The sequence below is a fragment of the Oreochromis aureus genome, linkage group 18, assembly GCF_013358895.1.
Source record: "Oreochromis aureus strain Israel breed Guangdong linkage group 18, ZZ_aureus, whole genome shotgun sequence".
Lineage (NCBI taxonomy): Eukaryota > Metazoa > Chordata > Actinopteri > Cichliformes > Cichlidae > Oreochromis > Oreochromis aureus.
Genome location: NC_052959.1, coordinates 17158801 through 17177475, shown reverse-complemented (window position 1 = coordinate 17177475; position 18675 = coordinate 17158801). Strand labels below are relative to the sequence as shown.

At 38.6% G+C, this 18675-nt stretch overlaps 2 protein-coding genes across 2 annotated transcripts; both read left to right on the top strand.

Moving 5' to 3' along the window:
- The first annotated feature begins 1266 nt into the window (after positions 1 to 1266).
- dsc2l (desmocollin 2 like) lies at positions 1267 to 7164 on the top strand. Its single transcript, XM_039602329.1, has 12 exons — positions 1267 to 1287; positions 2486 to 2576; positions 2714 to 2922; positions 3017 to 3121; positions 3446 to 3601; positions 3849 to 3993; positions 4081 to 4235; positions 4358 to 4492; positions 4624 to 4809; positions 4924 to 5165; positions 5346 to 5488; positions 6933 to 7164. The coding sequence occupies exons 3-12, from the start codon at positions 2881 to 2883 to the stop codon at positions 7058 to 7060; spliced, it is 1437 nt and encodes a 478-aa protein (XP_039458263.1). The 5' UTR covers positions 1267 to 1287; positions 2486 to 2576; positions 2714 to 2880; the 3' UTR covers positions 7061 to 7164.
- Positions 7165 to 7320: 156 nt separating this feature from the next.
- On the top strand, positions 7321 to 18172 carry LOC120434364 (desmocollin-2-like). Its single transcript, XM_039602327.1, has 16 exons — positions 7321 to 10897; positions 11065 to 11155; positions 11257 to 11465; positions 11557 to 11661; positions 11986 to 12141; positions 12394 to 12538; positions 12626 to 12780; positions 12903 to 13037; positions 13167 to 13352; positions 13498 to 13745; positions 13846 to 13988; positions 14496 to 14714; positions 15289 to 15510; positions 15712 to 15827; positions 15952 to 16281; positions 16682 to 18172. Exons 1-16 carry the CDS (start codon positions 10859 to 10861, stop codon positions 16877 to 16879), a joined length of 2697 nt encoding a protein of 898 aa, XP_039458261.1. The 5' UTR covers positions 7321 to 10858; the 3' UTR covers positions 16880 to 18172.
- Positions 18173 to 18675: the final 503 nt, after the last annotated feature.

The window sequence follows — 18675 nt, the reverse complement described above, 5'->3', positions numbered from 1 at the left end:
GGTATTTTGCTGTGTCTGTTTTGCATTTGCTGGTAAAGCGTTAAAGCTGTAAGCACTTTCATTATGTCCACGCCCATGACTCCCACCATAAGTCTTCCTGACATTTTTCTCACCTTTCCTGTTGCAGGCCCATATATCCTGCCTTCAAAATGCTTGTGTAAACAAAGTCAAGCCAGTAGAGTATTTCCAAACTGGACATATTTTAAATGACGTAGGGCCAGTGTTTCTGCTGCTTCACTTTTATCAACAGTTCATAGAGATAATGAGTGTTTCACTTTGGTTACACAGTCTCCCCCACACCAGGCTTCATTCAGATCAAATTCCTGTGGTGTTCAGAGTGGAGCTCAAGTTTGTTCCTCCTACACAGTAGAGCTGCAGTCAAGAGAGGAGGAGCAAGCAGGGGTCAGTCTCTGTGTAGACCTGAGATAAGGCTCAACAAACAAGCAGACAGACCAGTATTTCTTCAAGTGCCTATACTTGTAGCATGCCATAGTGTTACAAAACTTGCTATTGCTTTAAACTGATGCATTCATAAGCAAAATGTATAGGGTAATCGGATGCAACTCTTTATGTGGGACTGCACTGTCAACAGTGTCCTGCTTTGTAGAATGTGGATCCAAATGCAGGACTCAGAAGCAGAACTAAACTAAAAAAACACAGCTTTACTGCTGGAGCTTACAGAAAATATGAAACAAAGCTGGGCTGGAGCCAAAGACGCCAAACTGGGAAATTAAAGGGGAAACACGGAACACTGGTTTAAACAGCAAGAAAAGAAGAAAACTGATAGTCTATGGATGCATATTGAAGTCCAATGATGGTTCCCAGACAGGAAAGCAGCTAGAAAAAAAATAGAGGGGTATATAAAGAGTATCAAATGAGATCACAAGAACAGTTTCACTTTACCCTTACTTGACCATCATTTATTTGACCTTTACATGCTAAATACAAATCTGGTAACCTGCACATTTTTATGTACCCTTTTTATTTTTTAATTTGGACACCAAACTGTCAGACCACCTCCTGGCATTACTAACATGCCCCACATTGACCCACACAAATACAGTGTTTGGCTCACATGTACTTTTTTTGGGACTTGGTCACTTTTATAAATGCAACATGCCTCACGTGTATTTGTAGCAAGGGGAAATTACATTTTTAGTTGTGTATTGCAGTAAAAGAGTAATGTTTCCCCCTGCTGGAGGGAAAAAAACTGTATATCGTAAAAATATTTGAAACTTTTGGGGGCAGTTGTTTTTCACAGTTGGCAATGAGGAGCACAGTCCAAAGGTACTGTGCTTGTTTGAAATTTCACTTGTTGCAGATACTGCAGCTGATAAATGACCACCTGTTTTCATTAAGACAGAAGCAGGGGCACAGACAAGTGACAAAGCTTCTTCTTTTTTATTCAAAAATGTCAAAATGTTTTATTTCCAGCACCTGCCTAATGTTGGTAAGTGTTTCTAGTTTTCTTTATTCCACTGTTAGGGATGACCAGGGGTATTATAACAAAGGGTTGAATGCAAAAGCTAAGTAAGTAGGGATTACCTAACATGTAATTAGTTCCATGTATGAAAACTCACTCTGACCTTGCAAGTGAAATTGCAAAGCTGTGTGAAGAAGAATTCAGTTTACAGTAAAATCGATGATTTCCAGTATTTTATTTCATCACTTGTCTACTTTGATTAGTACTGATACTTGTTAAGTCGTGCAACCTGTATTATATTTAAAGAGCCATGTCTTAGGTAAAATTTAAGGCATTCCATCTATGCTAACTTTAAACCACTATACTGCTACAACTAGTTTTAAGTATGCATGACTGGGGTAGGGAGGATTGTAAAATCTTATTAAAAAGTGTTAAAACTATCCTACGGATAACAAATAACTACATTTTCCCTGTACTACTCATTTTTCAGCTTTGCAAGACAGTGGGTGATAAAAGCGTTGTCGCTGTGAGAGGGAAATGAACTGAATTATAATTGTGATATACTGGGATGATTTAAAAATGAGTGGCGAGTGCTTTTTGACCTAAATGCAGACTTTGAAGAGTTCATCTGCGTACAATAAAATGATTAAGATGCGTATTTTCTGATGTGGTCACTCAATTCTTCAGTTTTTTGGTTACAACGCACCCCACGTTGTTTCAGGACTTAGCACCAGTAATTAGCCAGTGGAATTCCTTGTGTTTGTCATCAATTAATTAATTTTGTCATATAGCTGGATAGTTTAAAAATACTGCCAATTTGTAGTTGATAAACAAGACTGTTTTTAATGTTAATATGTAACAATCCCAGCATAAATATTCTGTGAGCTGTAATTGCAGAAAGGGCTGCAGTCATCCTCAGTCTTGCCTACAATACATTTCTCTTAATGCTTGCTGTCTGTCACTTCTGTCAGTGCTGTTTGCTATAGCAAACATTTGAATGCCCAAAAGCATTAACAACATTTAAACGCGACAAGCCAGTTTGAAACTCACTTTCACCTTCAGATCCTGTCCTGTGTGGAGTCGTGCTCTCTCCCGAGGTCTCTCTACGTAATTGTACCTGAAACAATTCCACCTGAATACCAAGTAGCAAAAGGTGCCGCTCTGCTTACGTTTTTTTCATCTGTGAAAAAAAATCGTTCATCCGTTTCATCCGTCTGTGTGAATGAGTGTTGTAAGCCGACTGTTTTGTGTTTTATGGCTCTATTTAACTTTCCCTTTCTCGGTTTTCAGTTGAAGCCGTCGGCTGTGATGCCAAATCAACGCAGTTAACTGTGAAGGACCCGAGTTTTACAATAAAAAGTAATGGAGCAGTGGTAGCTTTAACGTCTGTCTCAGTGGCCGAAAGAGGACGGACATTTTCTGTGTGCGCTCAGGATAATAGTGGACCGGAAAGTAAGATGAAAGTTCACCTTGTCCGCAGTACAATGCTGAAAAAACATGTAAGACAACTGCATATTGTGAGCCGTTTATACAGCTCAGAAAGCACGGTGTGTTTTTTTTCCTAACATATCCTGACTTGTTGGAATGTCACAGCAACGAGGCCAAGGCTTCCTGAGTCGCTCTAAAAGACGCTGGGCACCTCCGAACTTCAACGTAGTGGAGAATGATGAAGGACCCTATCCAAAACTAATCGAAAAGGTGAATTAAATGCATAATTTATATCATGTATAAGCACTGTGCTATACAAATATTTATTGTCAGTACACATTGTTCTCTTTTCTCACTTCCCCCCCTTAAATTATCTGATTATTTCAGGTGTCTCAACTGTTAATTAAATTACATTCAACTGACAAAATGATTATTTCCTTTTGATGTTCTTTTCTAAGTTACATTACCAGCATGTCAGATTTAATAACGCTATGAGCTGAAAAAGCTCACAGTAGGCGGCTTTATGTTGAATAAATAACAGAATCCGTTTTTGTTTTCTTCTAATATGTGTGATTTATTTGTTTTTTGCTGTAGCTGGTGTCAGATACCTCAGCCACATATAATGTGTACTACACTATCGAAGGAGAAGGAGTCGATAAGTATCCAACTGGAGTGTTCAGACTGGAAAGAAACACAGGGGAGCTGTTCTTGCTCAAATCAGTGGACCGTGAGGCCTTCCCAGAATATAAAGTGAGTGTGAACATGAAAATGATTTAAGGTTTTTAATCAGTTGCATTACTGTTCAGCAGTCATTCTTAAAGAATGAGTTATCAATGATTAAAATAATTACAAAACATGTTAGTTTTGATTTTTGATGCTATATTAAGCATGTCTTTTTATTATGTTTACTCAAATCTGGAAGTGATACAATTCATATATGTCTAATAATGTTTTTGCCTTTACCTTTGCTTTACATATTTGTCTTTTTCCTTTATAGTTTGTGGTGCGTGTTTGGGACCAGATCACAAATCGGGAGACAGATGAGAATCTGCCTTTGAAAGTGCTTGTAGATGATGTAAATGACAATCCACCTGAGTTTGTAGGTTCACTACAGTTTACGGTTCCTGAGCACTGTAGTGTAGGTGAGAAAAGCAAAATAGAGTAATAGATAAACCTGTGGTGTTTGGTTTTCAGTGCAGTTGCTCTAAATGATCATGGTTTCCATACAGGGACTGTGGTGGGAAAGGTGAATACAACCGACAAAGACCAAAATGGCACTGACCATGTGAAGATTAAGTATACACTCCTAACTGGAACAGCCATGTTTACCATTCATCCACAAACAGGTGTCATCACAACAACAACCAACACCCTAGACAGAGAGGTGAGCACTGCTTCTGCATCAGTGATACCTGTGAACTTTATTTAAATGAAAATAGCATTGAATGATACAAGTACTTTAAAAACATGTTCTCCTTATAATATTTTGCAACTTTTCTTTTTAAGTTACAAGACAAGCATTTAGTGATTGTAAAAATCCAGGATATGAATGGTGCAGCAAATGGTCTGGTTGCTACATCAACAGCAACAATTGTTCTGAGTGACATCAATGACAACCCGCCAATCTTCATGAAAACATCTGTAAGTGTTTGAAAAAATTGTCAGTATGTAATCTGGCTAAATAACTAATAATTACATTGTTTTTGCACTTCTTTTCCATGAACATTGGTTGTTTAGTAAACACCCCCCCCCCAACTTGTTTTTTCTTTTAGTATGATGTCGCTGTGCAAGAGAATGAAAGTGAAAAACTTCTACTTCGAATTCCAGTTCAAGATAAAGATTTGATAAACACACCAAACTGGATATCAAAGTTTGTCATTAGTCAAGGAAATGAAAATGGAAATTTCAGGATTGTTACTCACCCCTACACAAATGAAGGGCTTCTGTACGTCTCAAAGGTGAGACTGACTTCTTACTAAATTCATTATTATCATTTAGTAATGTTGGTAGTAGCATTTTACATGGATCACATCTATATTCATAAACTTTTAAATGTCTTTCTTTTTTTTCAGCCATTAGATTATGAGAAGACGAACAGTGTACAGCTTCAGATCACGGCACAAAATCAAGCACCGCTGAGTGGCAGCAGCGCCAGTTGGAACTCCATCCCTGTGAAGGTCAATGTCACCAATGAAGGCCCAGAATTCTCTGCTCCTTCGATCCGCTTCAATGTCAAAGAGAACACACCAAATGGCACAGTGATAGGAACTTATACAGCTACAGATCCTGAGACCAAGAGCAGCAAAGGCATCAAGTAAGGACTTCAATTTGCCCCAATAACTCTTAATGTTCTGGTGACTGATAGGAGAGAAGATTGCAGCTAATTCTTTAGACCCCAACTCTTGTGTAAATTCTAGTGAATGCTCAAAACAGACTTGGACTACAAAAGTGAATATCCGAGTAATGCACAAGTACTTTTTTCGTTGTCTCTCAGGTATTACAAGGTCACAGACCCGGGCTCCTGGATCAGTGTGGACAGAGACACGGGAGAGCTGAGGGTGGCAAACACAATTGACAGAGAGTCACCGCTTGTTCATGATGGGTTTTACAACGTCACAGTGAGGGCTGTTGATGCTAGTAAGTATTTTGTAGTCCATGAAAAAAAAAAAAAAAACACCACCTGAAATCTTAAATGTTTCTATTGTTGTTTTGGGGGTTTTTTTTGGTTTTTTTTTTTTTTTGCATATTTGCCACCCTTACATGTTTCATATTATCAAATAAATGTTAGCATTAGACAGATAACTGGAGTGAAAACAAATAGTAGTTTGTAAATCATGATTTTGTCAAGAAATAACTTAAATGGAACTTGTCTGACAAAGTCTGACAAAATGCTAAAAACCTCAAAAATCTACACATTGTTCCAATGCAGCTGATAAAAAAAGCCATTGACATCTATCCGACTGGAAGTCTTACAATGCCATTTCTAAGGCTTTGGGACTCCAGAGAACCACAGTGAGAGCCGTTATTCACAATTGGAGTAATCCTGGAACAGTGATGAACCTTCCCAAGAATTGCTGGCCGACCAAAATTACTCCAAGAGTCCATCGACTACTCATCCAGGAGCTCCCAAAAGAACCCTGAACAACATTAAAGAACCAAAGGCCTCACTTGCCTCAGTTAAGATCAGAGTTCATGATTCAACAATAGGAAAGAGACTGAGTAAAAATGGCATCCATGAGAGAGTTCCAAGGTAAAATCAGTGCTGACCAAAAAAACCCACAAAGGCTCATCTCACATTTGCCAAAAACATCTTCTGGAAAGACAAGACATCTGGGAAAATATTCCATGGACTGACGAGACAAAAGTATCTTTTGGAAGGTTTAAGTTCTTTTACATCTGGCATCAAACTAACACACAATTAATTGATGGAACTGATGGAACCATGAATTCTGCTTTGTACTAGAAAATCCTGAAGGAGAATGTCTGGTTGTCACTTTGTTGCACGAAGTTCAAGGGCATTTGTGTTATGTAGCAGGACAATGATCTGAAACGCATCAACAAGTCCATCTCTGACTGGAGTGGCCTAGTCAAAGTCTTAACTTTCTCAAGTGAAATTGGCCATTCATGCTTAAAAAACCTTGAATGTGGTTGAATCAAAACAATTTTGCAAAGAACAGTGGGACAAAATTTCTCCGCAGTGATGCGAAAGACTCAATCCCAGTTATTCCAGTCGCTTGACTGCATGCAGTTCTTGGTGCTAAGGTAATTGCCCCAAGCAGTTATTTTGTTTAGGAGCAATTACCTTTTCACACAGGGCCAGATAGGTTTGGATAACATATTTCACTTAATAAATGAAAAACAACAAACAATACAAAACAAAACAAAAAATACAGGATATTGTATTTACTCAGATTATCTTTGTCGAACATTAAATCTACATTGATGATCTGAAACATGGAATTGTGACAAGTGTGCAAAAAATAAGGAATCAGGGAGGAGGCACTGCAGGTGACACTTAGTAATTGCAATTTTTCTTGTGTGCCAACATGTACACATTTTCTACATTACTGTTGTATTGCAGGCTCCATGACAACAACAGGAACTGTCATCCTTCTGGTGGAGAATCCTATGAGTCCAGTCAGCATTTTATTAAAAACAAAGACAGAGCAAAACGAAGAGGTTTGGAGGGTTCCAGGTAATATGTCTTGAGAAACTGCCTGTTAAATTCTTAAAGAGTGTAAAAGTGGTGAGCTTGGAGAACCAGACATCCACAAAGGCATTAACACTGTGACAATAAAGATCGAGAGCACGAATACAGATCCAGCAGTCGTTATTCTGCAAAATGGATTCTGGGTAAAAATATCTCTAATATTGACAGTTACCTAAATTTCAATTTGTTATTGCTATTATCAATACAAGTCTTAACTCAGGTTTACAACTGCCATACAGCAATTTATTTATTTATTTTTTACAGGGACGTGGTGAGCTGCTGCCCCAAGAGATTGTGTAGACTTTTTGTTTGTTTTGTCGTTTTTCCAGTTTCACTTTGATAGGGAGTCAGTCGTAGGACTGCACAGTAGGTTTAACTGGTTCACTGCTGTTTTGTTTATTTTAGCTGGTTACTGCCCTGAAGCCACACTAGTTTGTATCTAAAGTAAATGGAGTGTACTTAGGACTGTGATTATATATCTCAGTGTTGTTCACCATCTTAAAATTTACAACAGTTCAACCATGGCAACAACTTAACAATAGTAGGTGAGATGTGAAGCTAGATTCACTTTAGAACAATAAACACACACACACTCACACAGACCAAATTTACACAGAAATACTAATAGTAGGTGATCTAGGAGGAGGACAGGGTGAAAGGGCAAAGTGCTTCTAGCCTTGTATGACCCTTCGGTTCAGTGGACTCGAACATGTGAGGGCTGTAAGGGTGGGTTACAGTTTGAAGCCACTGAAAACATTTTATATGTTCTTCACACAAAATGGGCCAAAGGCAAGGAATCTCAGGTTGAAATAATAATCTTCTTTTTTGACTGCTCCCCTTAAGGGTCGCCACTATGGATCATCTGCCTCCATCTCACATTATCCCTGTTATCCTCCTCTCTCACACAAGCCCTCTGCATGTCCTCCTTACACTATATGCATGAATCTGATCTTCTTCTTTTCATTTTCACACATTTTTATGCTATTCGGAGTTCTCTCTGGCATCGTGGATTATGGCCATGGCATTCCCTCATTGCTCTCTCTAACCTTGCTTGATTTGGATTTAGACTACCTATCCCATGAAGTAAGATTCACAACCATAATGCTGAGAAAGAAATGCCAGAAAAAAAGGAAAATTCCAAGAATTTGGCTTGAGCCACCTGTATATATTATATTATCACCATTTATATCTAGTCATGACCACCTTGTTATGTTGATCCTGATGTTTTGTGCCATGTATGCATATTTTTCACAACAAGCTATACAATAGGTTGTGAAATATGGTATCACAAGTAGCAAACATAGCTTATGCTGGTATTATTTGCAATGAGAAATACTTTAACTGACTTTTTTTTTTTTTTTAAATGTCTTAGTTAATGAATAGATTGGAAATTCTTGGTGGGGTCTAAGTGAAATCTTGGTGGTGATACAAGTGCTGGTTGGCCACAACTCTGAATCCTGATAGATCTGTAGCAGCAGACTGAAAAACCATTGGCTGTTACCAAGAATTCCCTATGACTTTTGGGTGGTAGGGAGCACCAAGGAGGCAATATATCACATAATATGGGGGAATTATGCAATTGCTGTTTTTTTTTTTTTTTTTTTTTTTTTTACATTTTTTATAAGCAATCAATCATTCATTCATTCCATGGCTTTCTTAGTATTCAAAAACACAGAGAGTGGTTTTGATGGTGTCACATGATTTATGACAGATAATAAAAAGCGGGAGACGGAAAAAACGAGACTCTTAAATTATGCAGTGCCAAACTAAAACTGAGTTTTGAAATGCAGCAGAAGTAAGCTGACAACACTGAAACTCTGAGAAAAACAGCAACACTGAAACTTCTTTGGCCGATCTGAGTGCAGTACACATTCAGGAATACATAAAGAAGGATATTTCCTCATGCAATGATCAAATAACCGGTTGATGTATTAGTCCTTACGAACACAGACTAATTCAACACCTCTATGTAGACACATGTGACTGCTCTAGGGGAAAATCTTTGAGGAAATCATTTCACGTTTCAGATTGACCAGTCTCGAGTACACGCTACAAATCACGAAGGTATTAGTAATAATGACTTTGGCATTAGTGAATTAATCCTCAAATGGTTTCACTAGAATACTACTCTCCTACACGTGATGACGCGAGTACTTTATTTGATACTCATGCAAAGGGTGGAGAAAACTGGGTGTTGTTGCTGCTTTGGGTGGATCCAGAAACTTGTGCTTTCAAAGCAGTGGTAGGAAACCTTGCATGTGTGGGACTTGAACATGTGTTATCCACACCCAGTGAAGTGGCAGCTCAGATACCCTTATACTCCCTTTATAAGATTTTCACTTCCTTTAAAACACTGCATCACACAACATCCTGTCTTAGCTCTCCAGCATTTACGTGGAGTCTTGGCAAAACACACCATTTCGTAACAGATGAGTTCAAACTAACAGAGAACTGCAGTTTGGGAGTAAAATGCATGAGGTCATATGGCATTGACACCAAGACATCTTATGAATTTCATTTGAAGCTAAAAAAAGAAAATGTCTTCCAAAGAAAGGTTACATTTAGGTTTTCTCATCACTGCACAACTCTGCAAAAGCAAAACTACAATCTAAAAACATCTGTTATGAGTAATCTTACCGGGATACTGTGGGGGATATTTCATCAGTAATGATTAAACCAGCTGAATAACTGGAAATATGATAGGTTTGTTACACACAGGCTTGTTTAGACTTTTAATTCTGTGAACACACAGAAGCCTGAGTACGACAACAGTTAGCTTTTACTTTTTTTTATCTTGGGAATAACATCGCATGGGGTTTTACTGTGTCTGTTTTGCATTTGCTGGTAAAGCCTTAAAGCCTTAAAGTCTTCATTATGTCCACGCCCATGACTCCCACCGGCAGTCTTCCTGACATTTTTCTCACCTTTCCTGTTGCAGACCCATATATCCTGCTTTCAAAAAGCTCCTTTAATTACAATCTAACTATTAAAGTATATCCAGATGGACATGCTTTAAACAACATAGCTCCATTGTTTGTGTCTCTTCACTTTTATCAGCAGTTTATAAAGATTGTGAGCGTTTTGCTGTGAGAACCACAGCCTCTCCCACACCAGGGTTCATTCGGCTCAAATTCCTGTGGTGTTCAGAGAGGAGCTCAAGTGTGCTCCTCCTACAGAGTAGAGCTAAAGGAGAGAGGAGGACGTAGGGGTCAATTTTCTGTGTAGACCTGGGACAAGTCTTGACAAAAGAAAAAAAAAAAGCAGACAGACCAGTATTTCTTCAAATAAGTGTACCTGCAGCATGCGCTAGTGTTATACGACTATTGTTTTTACGTTATATGCATGGATTTATACAAATAATGCTTAAAGCTTTAATAACATGTATTTTAGCTCTTATACTCCTGCTAAAACTCTTTAAGGGGAAATAAAAGAGCCGCTTAATGTCTTCTAGTAAAAGAGTAATGTTTCCCCCTGCTGGCGGAAAAAAACGCGAATATCAGCAACTTTGAGGGAGTTGGCTTTCTCAGCAGACGCCAGCGAGCACAGCCCAAAGGTACTTCGCTTGTTTGAAATTTCACTTGGGTGTGTCATCAAAGGTGTGTCTGCTGACTCACCCAACAGCGACAGATAGAGCCGTCTGAGAAATCCTGCCTTTTCGCATTGATAGAGAAGTGAAGCAACAGACGAGACGAAACTCTCGAGTAGACCGGACGCATTTGTTTTCTATTACTCTCTGAAACACTAACCGGACTCTCTCTACTTGCACCCGGGACAAAGTCACGTTTTTTCTCCCAAAGATGGGGAGAGTTTTAATTTCCACCATCTGCCTAATGCTGGTAAGTGCTTCTAGTTTGGTTTTATAGCACTCCAACATCACAAATACGTGTTTTTACTGTCTGTCACTTCTGTCAGTGCTGTTTGCTATAGCAAACATTTGAATGCCCAAAAGCATTAACAACATTTAAACGCGACAAGCCAGTTTGAAACTCACTTTCACCTTCAGATCCTGCCCTGCGTGGAGTCGTGCTCTCTCCCGAGGTCTCTCTACGTAATTGTACCTGAAACAATTCCACCTGAATACCAAGTAGCAAAAGGTGCTGCTCTGCTTACTTTTTTTTCATTCCTTCTGTGTGAAAAAGCGTTGGACACCGACTGTTTTATGGCTCGTTTTAACTTTCCCTTTCTCGGTTTTCAGTTGAAGCCGTCGGCTGTGATGCCAAATCAACGCAGTTAACTGTGAAGGACCCGAGTTTTACAATAAAAAGTAATGGAGCAGTGGTAGCTTTAACGTCTGTCTCAGTGGCCGAAAGAGGACGGACATTTTCTGTGTGCGCTCAGGACAATAGTGGACCGGAAAGTAAGATGGAAGTTCACCTTGTCCGCAGTACAATGCCGATAAAACATGTAAGACAACTGCATATTGTGAGCCGTTTATACAGCTCAGAAAGCACGGCGCGTTTTTTCTAACATATCCTGACTTGTTGGAATGTCACAGCAACGAGGCCAAGGCTTCCTGAGTCGCTCTAAAAGACGCTGGGCACCTCCGAACTTCAACGTAGTGGAGAATTACGTAGGATCCTATCCAAAACTAATCGAAAAGGTAAATTAAATGCATAATTTATATCATGTATAAGCACTGTGCTATACAAATATTTATTGTCAGTACACATTGTTCTCTTTTCTCACTTCCCCCCTTAAATTATCTGATTATTTCAGGTGTCTCACCTGTTAATTAAATTACATTCAACTGACAAAGTGATTATTTCCTTTTGATGTTCTTTTTTTAAGTTACATGACCAGCGTGTCAGATTTAATAACGCTATGAGCTGAAAGAGCTCACAGTAGGCGGCTTTATGATGAATAAATAACAGAATCCGTTTTTGTTTTCTTCTAATATGTGTGATTTATTTGTTTTTTGCTGTAGCTGGTGTCAGATACCTCAGCCACATATAATGTGTACTACACTATCGAAGGAGAAGGAGTCGATAAGTATCCAACTGGAGTGTTCAGACTGGACAGAAACACAGGGGATCTGTTCTTGCTCAAATCAGTGGACCGTGAGGCCTTCCCAGAATATAAAGTGAGTGTGAACATGAAAATGATTTAAGGTTTTTAATCAGTTGCATTACTGTTCAGCAGTCATTCAAAACGAATGATTTATCATTAATTAAAATAATTGCGAATTGTCAACTTGTTAGTTTTGAGTTTTGATTCTCTATTATGCATTTCTTTTTATTATGTTCACTCTACCTGGAAGTGACACAATTTATATATGTCTTATAATGTTTTTGCCTTTACCTTTGCTTTACACGCTTGTGTTTTTCCTTTATAGTTTGTGGTGCGTGTTTGGGACAAGATCACAAATCAGGAGACAGATGAGAATCTGCCTTTGAAAGTGGTTGTAGATGATGTAAATGACAATCCACCGGAGTTTGTAGGTTCACTACAGTTTACGGTTCCTGAGCACTGTAGTGTAGGTGAGAAAAGCAAAATAGAGTAATAGATAAACCTGTGGTGTTTGGTTTTCAGTGCAGTTGCTCTAAATGATCATGGTTTCCATACAGGGACTGTGGTGGGAAAGGTGAATACAACCGACAAAGACCAAATTGAGACTGACCATGTGAAGATTAAGTATACACTCCTAACTGGAACAGCCATGTTTGCCATTCATCCACAAACAGGTGTCATCACAACAACAACCAACACCCTAGACAGAGAGGTGAGCACTGCTTCTGCATCAGTGATACCTGTGAACTTTATTTAAATGAAAATAGCATTGAATGATACAAGTACTTTAAAAACATGTTCTTCTTATAATATTTTGCAACTTTTCTTTTTAAGTTACAAGACAAGCATTTAGTGATTGTAAAAATCCAGGATATGAATGGTGCAGCAAATGGTCTGGTTGCTACATCAACAGCAACAATTGTTCTGAGTGACATCAATGACAACCCGCCAATCTTCATGAAAACATCTGTAAGTGTTTGAAAAAATTGTCAGTATGTAATCTGGCTAAATAACTAATAATTACATTGTTTTTGCACTTCTTTTCCATGAACATTGGTTGTTTAGTAAATACCCCCCCCAACTTGTTTTTTCTTTTAGTATGATGTCGCTGTGCAAGAGAATGAAAGTGAAAAACTTCTACTTCGAATTCCAGTTCAAGATAAAGATTTGATAAACACACCAAACTGGATATCAAAGTTTGTCATTACTCAAGGAAATGAAAATGGAAATTTCAGGATTGTTACCGACCCCCAAACAAATGAAGGGCTTCTGTACGTCTCAAAGGTGAGACTGACTTCTTATTAAATTCATTATTATCATTTAGTAATGTTGGTAGTAGCATTTTACATGGATCACATCTAACGGAAAGTCAGCCTTTATAAAAGTGATTTATATTCATAAACTTTTAAATGTCTTTCTTTTTTTTCAGCCATTAGATTATGAGAAGACCAGCAGTGTACAGCTTCAGATCATGGCACAAAATCAAGCACCGCTGAGTGGCAGCAGCGCCAGTTGGAACTCCATCCCTGTGAAGGTCAATGTCACCAATGTTGATGAAGGCCCAGAATTCTCTGCTCCTTCGATCCGCTTCAATGTCAAAGAGAACACACCAAATGGCACAGTGATAGGAACTTATACAGCTACGGATCCTGAGACCAAGAGCAGCAAAGGCATCAAGTAAGGACTTCAATTTGCCCCAATAACGCTTAATGTTCTTGTGACTTGGACTACAAAAGTGAATATGCGAGTAATGCACATGTACTTTTTTGTCTCTTAGGTATTACAAGGTGACAGACCCGGGCTCCTGGATCAATGTCGACAAAGACACGGGAGAGCTGAGGGTGGCAAACACAATTGACAGAGAGTCGCCGCTTGTTCGCGATGGGTTTTACAACATCACAGTGAGGGCTGTTGATGCTAGTAAGTATTTTTGTAGGCACTTCAATACTGATAAAGAAAACATAATCTTCAACAATACACAAGTGGTCCTTTCTGTACTCAATTCTATATTACCTGATGGATATTTGCCAAATCATTTGGAGCTAGTGCCTGTGACTAAATAAACCTTATTGCCGTTCCTTCATTTCCTTCATTTCTTCTTGCGGTGTGTCACACAATCCGAAAGTTGTTAAAAGTACAAGCTGCACCTTGAGCTGTGTTTGTCTGACTGGCTTTATTTTTCATGAGAACATCTATTGACAAGATAAAACCTGTTGGAAAAAAAAAAATCAAGTGGCTAGTAATTTACAATGACTCATGTTCCTTTCAATGTGGAAATTGGGAACATATCCCAGTGCTTGGCAGAACTTAAAACTTGCACTTAGGTGACACCTCGTTATTGTAATGAAAAAAAGTGTGTTTCATTGTTCCTGTGTGCCAACATGTCCACATGACTACGTGAGAACCAGTAATGCTCTTGTGTTTCAGGCTCCAAGTCAGCAACAGGAACAGTTGTCATTTGGGTGGAGGATGAAAACGACAACATTCCTACAATTCCTAGTGAGCTCACGTTGTGTCAGAAGGATGGAGAGCTCGGCTCTGTGGTGGTGGTGGCTGAAGACAAAGATCAGAATCCCTTTTCGTCTCCATTCACCTTCAGTTTACCAAATAAAAACGATGGCACATGGTCTGTGAAAAGTCTTAATGGTAAGTGGCTGTCTTTGTACACGATGAAGCGCAAAGTGTATCTTTTTAATCAAATGTGAACGAAAATAATTTTTTACAAATGTTTGTAGTACCTTATGTACAGCATGATCCAAAAAGTAACATGGTATCATTCCAGTGGAGAGAAAAGATACAATTATGTGAGGGTGTTGTGGAGCTGTTTTGTTTCACAACTCTGCGAATACTCGGTTTTCAAAAGTAAATATGTAGCGAAGAACACATGTAGTTGAGAAAAAGACTTGGAGCTGTGTGAACTTGTCAACACATCTATTGTTTTGTTTGTGCACTTTTTAAAACGAGTAGATTAGTATATGTCGAGGGCTAAAAATGTGGTTATGGATTTTACTGCATGGACAGTAAAATCATAAATCACATACATTCACACAGTAATACTCTGTTTTATGAAGTATAAATATTTTATTACAAAATCTTAGTATTAAGTATATGTTAAAGTCACATTATGTAGCCTGAAACAATATTCTTTAGTCTTTTTTTTGTTGCATTTTGTGGTGAAGCTTGTGTCTCTTTATAATTATCACATGTGTTTCCTTCTTAGACACAGCAGCTACATTGGAGCAGCTCCAACCGCTTTATTTGGGGATGCACACCGTTGACCTGACTGTTACAGATCTTCAGGGCAGTGGCAAAACACAGACAGTGAATCTGAGAGTCTGCAAGTGCAAGAATGGCGTCTGCCTTGGCAAGGACAGGTCTGTGTCGCTCGGACCGCTGGGAATACTGACTCTGCTGTTGCCTGTGGCTCTCCTCCTACTGCTCTGTGAGTCTTCCACTGTAATTATAAGTAGTAAGGGTTAGCTGGAGGTTCTTTCATAGTTTGTTCAGTTTCCGATATGCAATAAGCAATGTTGCATACAGTAGTGTAGTGTAAAATGCTGCTATGCTCGTTCTTGTGATGCTTACCGCACATAAAAGTACTCTGTGAGCTGTCATTTTGAACACGCTTGCTTTGTTGTTGCAGTCCTGCTCCTTGCATTTTTCTGTCTAACAAAGAGGGAGAAGTTGCAACTTGACGATTCAGCAGACACTGGAGGAATCCTACTCAAATCCAACACGGAGGCCCCAGGGGACGAAGTGGTAAGGACAGTAATGCGGAAGCATTGCCTTGGCTTACCGTTACTCACAAGGAAACCATATTTGCTTCTTTTCTTTTCCCCTTCTGCTTCATTTATTTAATTGCCACATTTGCTTTGATTGACAGGATGCAAGTCTCATCAATGGTCCCCCCTTTGAGATTGACCAAGCAGTAAAGGGTTCTGTTAAGGGTGTAATGATGAATCCTTCGTGGATCGGGAACAAGAGTGGAAGCACTATTGGAACCCTTGGTGTTCACGAGAATGGGATGCATGGAAGGACTGATATTTCTGCAGCTAATGTGCAGGATTACTATACCGGCCAGTATGACATGACCATAGATCGTCAATCCTATGGTCAGCTTGTTGGTAGTGGTGTAGACTTTGACTACAGACAACACAACATGGACCCAGCTCTTCTGTATACTTGGGAAACAAATGGCCGCTATCTACATCAGGTATTGTTTTTTTTTATGATTACAAACATATCATTTATTTGTTTTAGATACATCCAACAAAAATGTGTCTTGTGGCAGATGTTTGCATAAAAAGTCAAAAAGAGAGCAGCAGAAGTTTCTTTTTCTGCGGTTTAATAATGTGTTACCTGTTACAGATAAGTTAACTCCCATTTGTAATACTATGTTCTTCTCTAAGCTGTGATAGAATCCTGTGTAAACCTCAATATTTCTCAGCTCTTGGTGAAAGGTATTATTTCTCTAAACTGTTGGTGGTCTGTTTGCTCGATGTGTAATATCTGACCGTCAGTCATATCCTGAGCAGCTTTGAAAGTGTTGTATGCTTGCTCCTATCGTCCAGGCTTAGTGCAAGGAGTAATAACAAACTGCCTGTGTCTTCCAGAAATTGAACCAAATGGGAACAGAGGAGGATGGGCGATACGCAGACGATATCATCCACGCCTACGCATTCGAGGGACGTGGCTCTGTAGCTGGCTCTATCGGATGCTGCAGTAATAATAATGACAACGATAACCTTGACTTTCTGAACACACTCGGACCAAAGTTCAAAACTCTTGCAGAGGTCTGCAGAAAGACATGAAAAGTGACACTCCAGATAATATTGTTTACTTTAAGCTGTAAAAGATGCAGATTGGGTGTGAATGCTTGGCGTGTTATTGGGGTAAGAATGTAAAAAAGGAACAAGCAGGTGGTGCTGGTGTGTATATGCTATTGCTCTTAGTTGCTTTATTTCTTTGTTTTTGTTATTTTTTTTTTAAAATTTTTTTATTTTTTTAATGTAGTCATTTGCACTGAAAATGATGTAGATGCTGTTGGTTGTGCATACTTTATGTTGTATGTCAATAGCCGCGTTTCCACCACAGGAACCCAGGGACTGCAGTCTTTTGGAGGTTTGTACCTCAGGAACCAAGGTCTAAATTAAGTTCTTGGAAAAATGATTTCATATCTTTATATTTTTGGAGGGTAGCACTTTGTAACACTTCAGGAGCCTTTGGTGCAGGGATTGCAGTGTTTCTGGTTGGAAAGCAACTTTTCATAAAAATCACACTGCCTTCAAGGTATACCACATAAATTGTTGGTAATCATTAACTTAAACTTACATCAGAGAGCAGTGGAGGGAGATGGGCAACAACAAAACTGGTGTTGCTTTTTCATATTTAATTGCACAATTCTGCTTGAGCTTTGTGGGTCTGAAGACATTGCTGGGAGTACAGACAAAAAAAGCTCTCGGGACGAGAAGTTCTTGTTAATTTGGTTTGAAATGCGGCTACTGAGTAATAGCATGTTTGTCTTTCTATCAGTTAGTAGGAACTTTGTTTGTTTTTTTTGTTTTTTTTAAACTTTGTTTATTAATCGTTACCTGCTGTTAAAAAAAAAAAGAAAAGAAAAAAAAGCATTTCTATTTCAGTCATGTTGCTGTTTTTTATCTTTATTGAATTTCAGGCTTTGCCGATATTTTTGAAGTAAGACAAATAATGAAACAAAATAACATTTTCTAATATTTCACAATATTTAATGTAAAACTATACATTCATAATGGTCTATTTTAAACAGTGTTGATTTAATTTCGCACAATTTCCTAATGCCACAGAAATTGTGTGTAACCATGTTTTACTTCAAATCCCTGACTGTCAGATGGGTGCGGTTTGAGCTCGCTGTCAGTCAGGTTATTGCAACATTCCCAACAGTAGTCCTGTTAAAATCTGCACAAGGGTGTGAACCAGAGGGGTAAGGTGTTACTGACACTGCCTGAAACTAAATGTAGCTGGCCTCCCAGGAAAAACCCAGTCAAAGAACTGTGTATACCTTACATGTATATTATGTGGTTAAGTTGTAATTTGACATTAACATTAAAGAGTGTTGTTTAATTTTTGCTACTGTAGCAGTTGTTTTTTTTCTTTTTCTACATTTAAAGGAACTATAAGTGCAAGATGAAGATTATAAAACACCATAGTCAGCCCACATGCAATAAGCATACATGTAACTCTACAACTATAAGCACTACTGTTTGTGCTTATAGTCTTCACTGTTTATTTAAATTTTATTTAGTTTTTAAAAAACCTACCTTATCCTTTTTTCTGGTTGTACTGTACAGAAAGGTCGCAGCCTGGTTGCTTATTGTTCTCGGGCTTTGTGTGCACTGTGGTGAATGTTTCACAGGGTGGGGCACAGATAGCTTGCGTAATACAATATGTTCAATGTTCCAACTCCTCAACTCGTTGGCTAATAATTACTTTCAGTCATTGGCAGATCCAGTTGGTGCACTGGTGTTATTATGGCAACATTGTTCTACCCTATTGTTAAAAAGTTTAACTGTAATCATGGTAACAAACTCTATTTTGTAAACAGTAAATGACTTCTTTAGACATAAAGTTT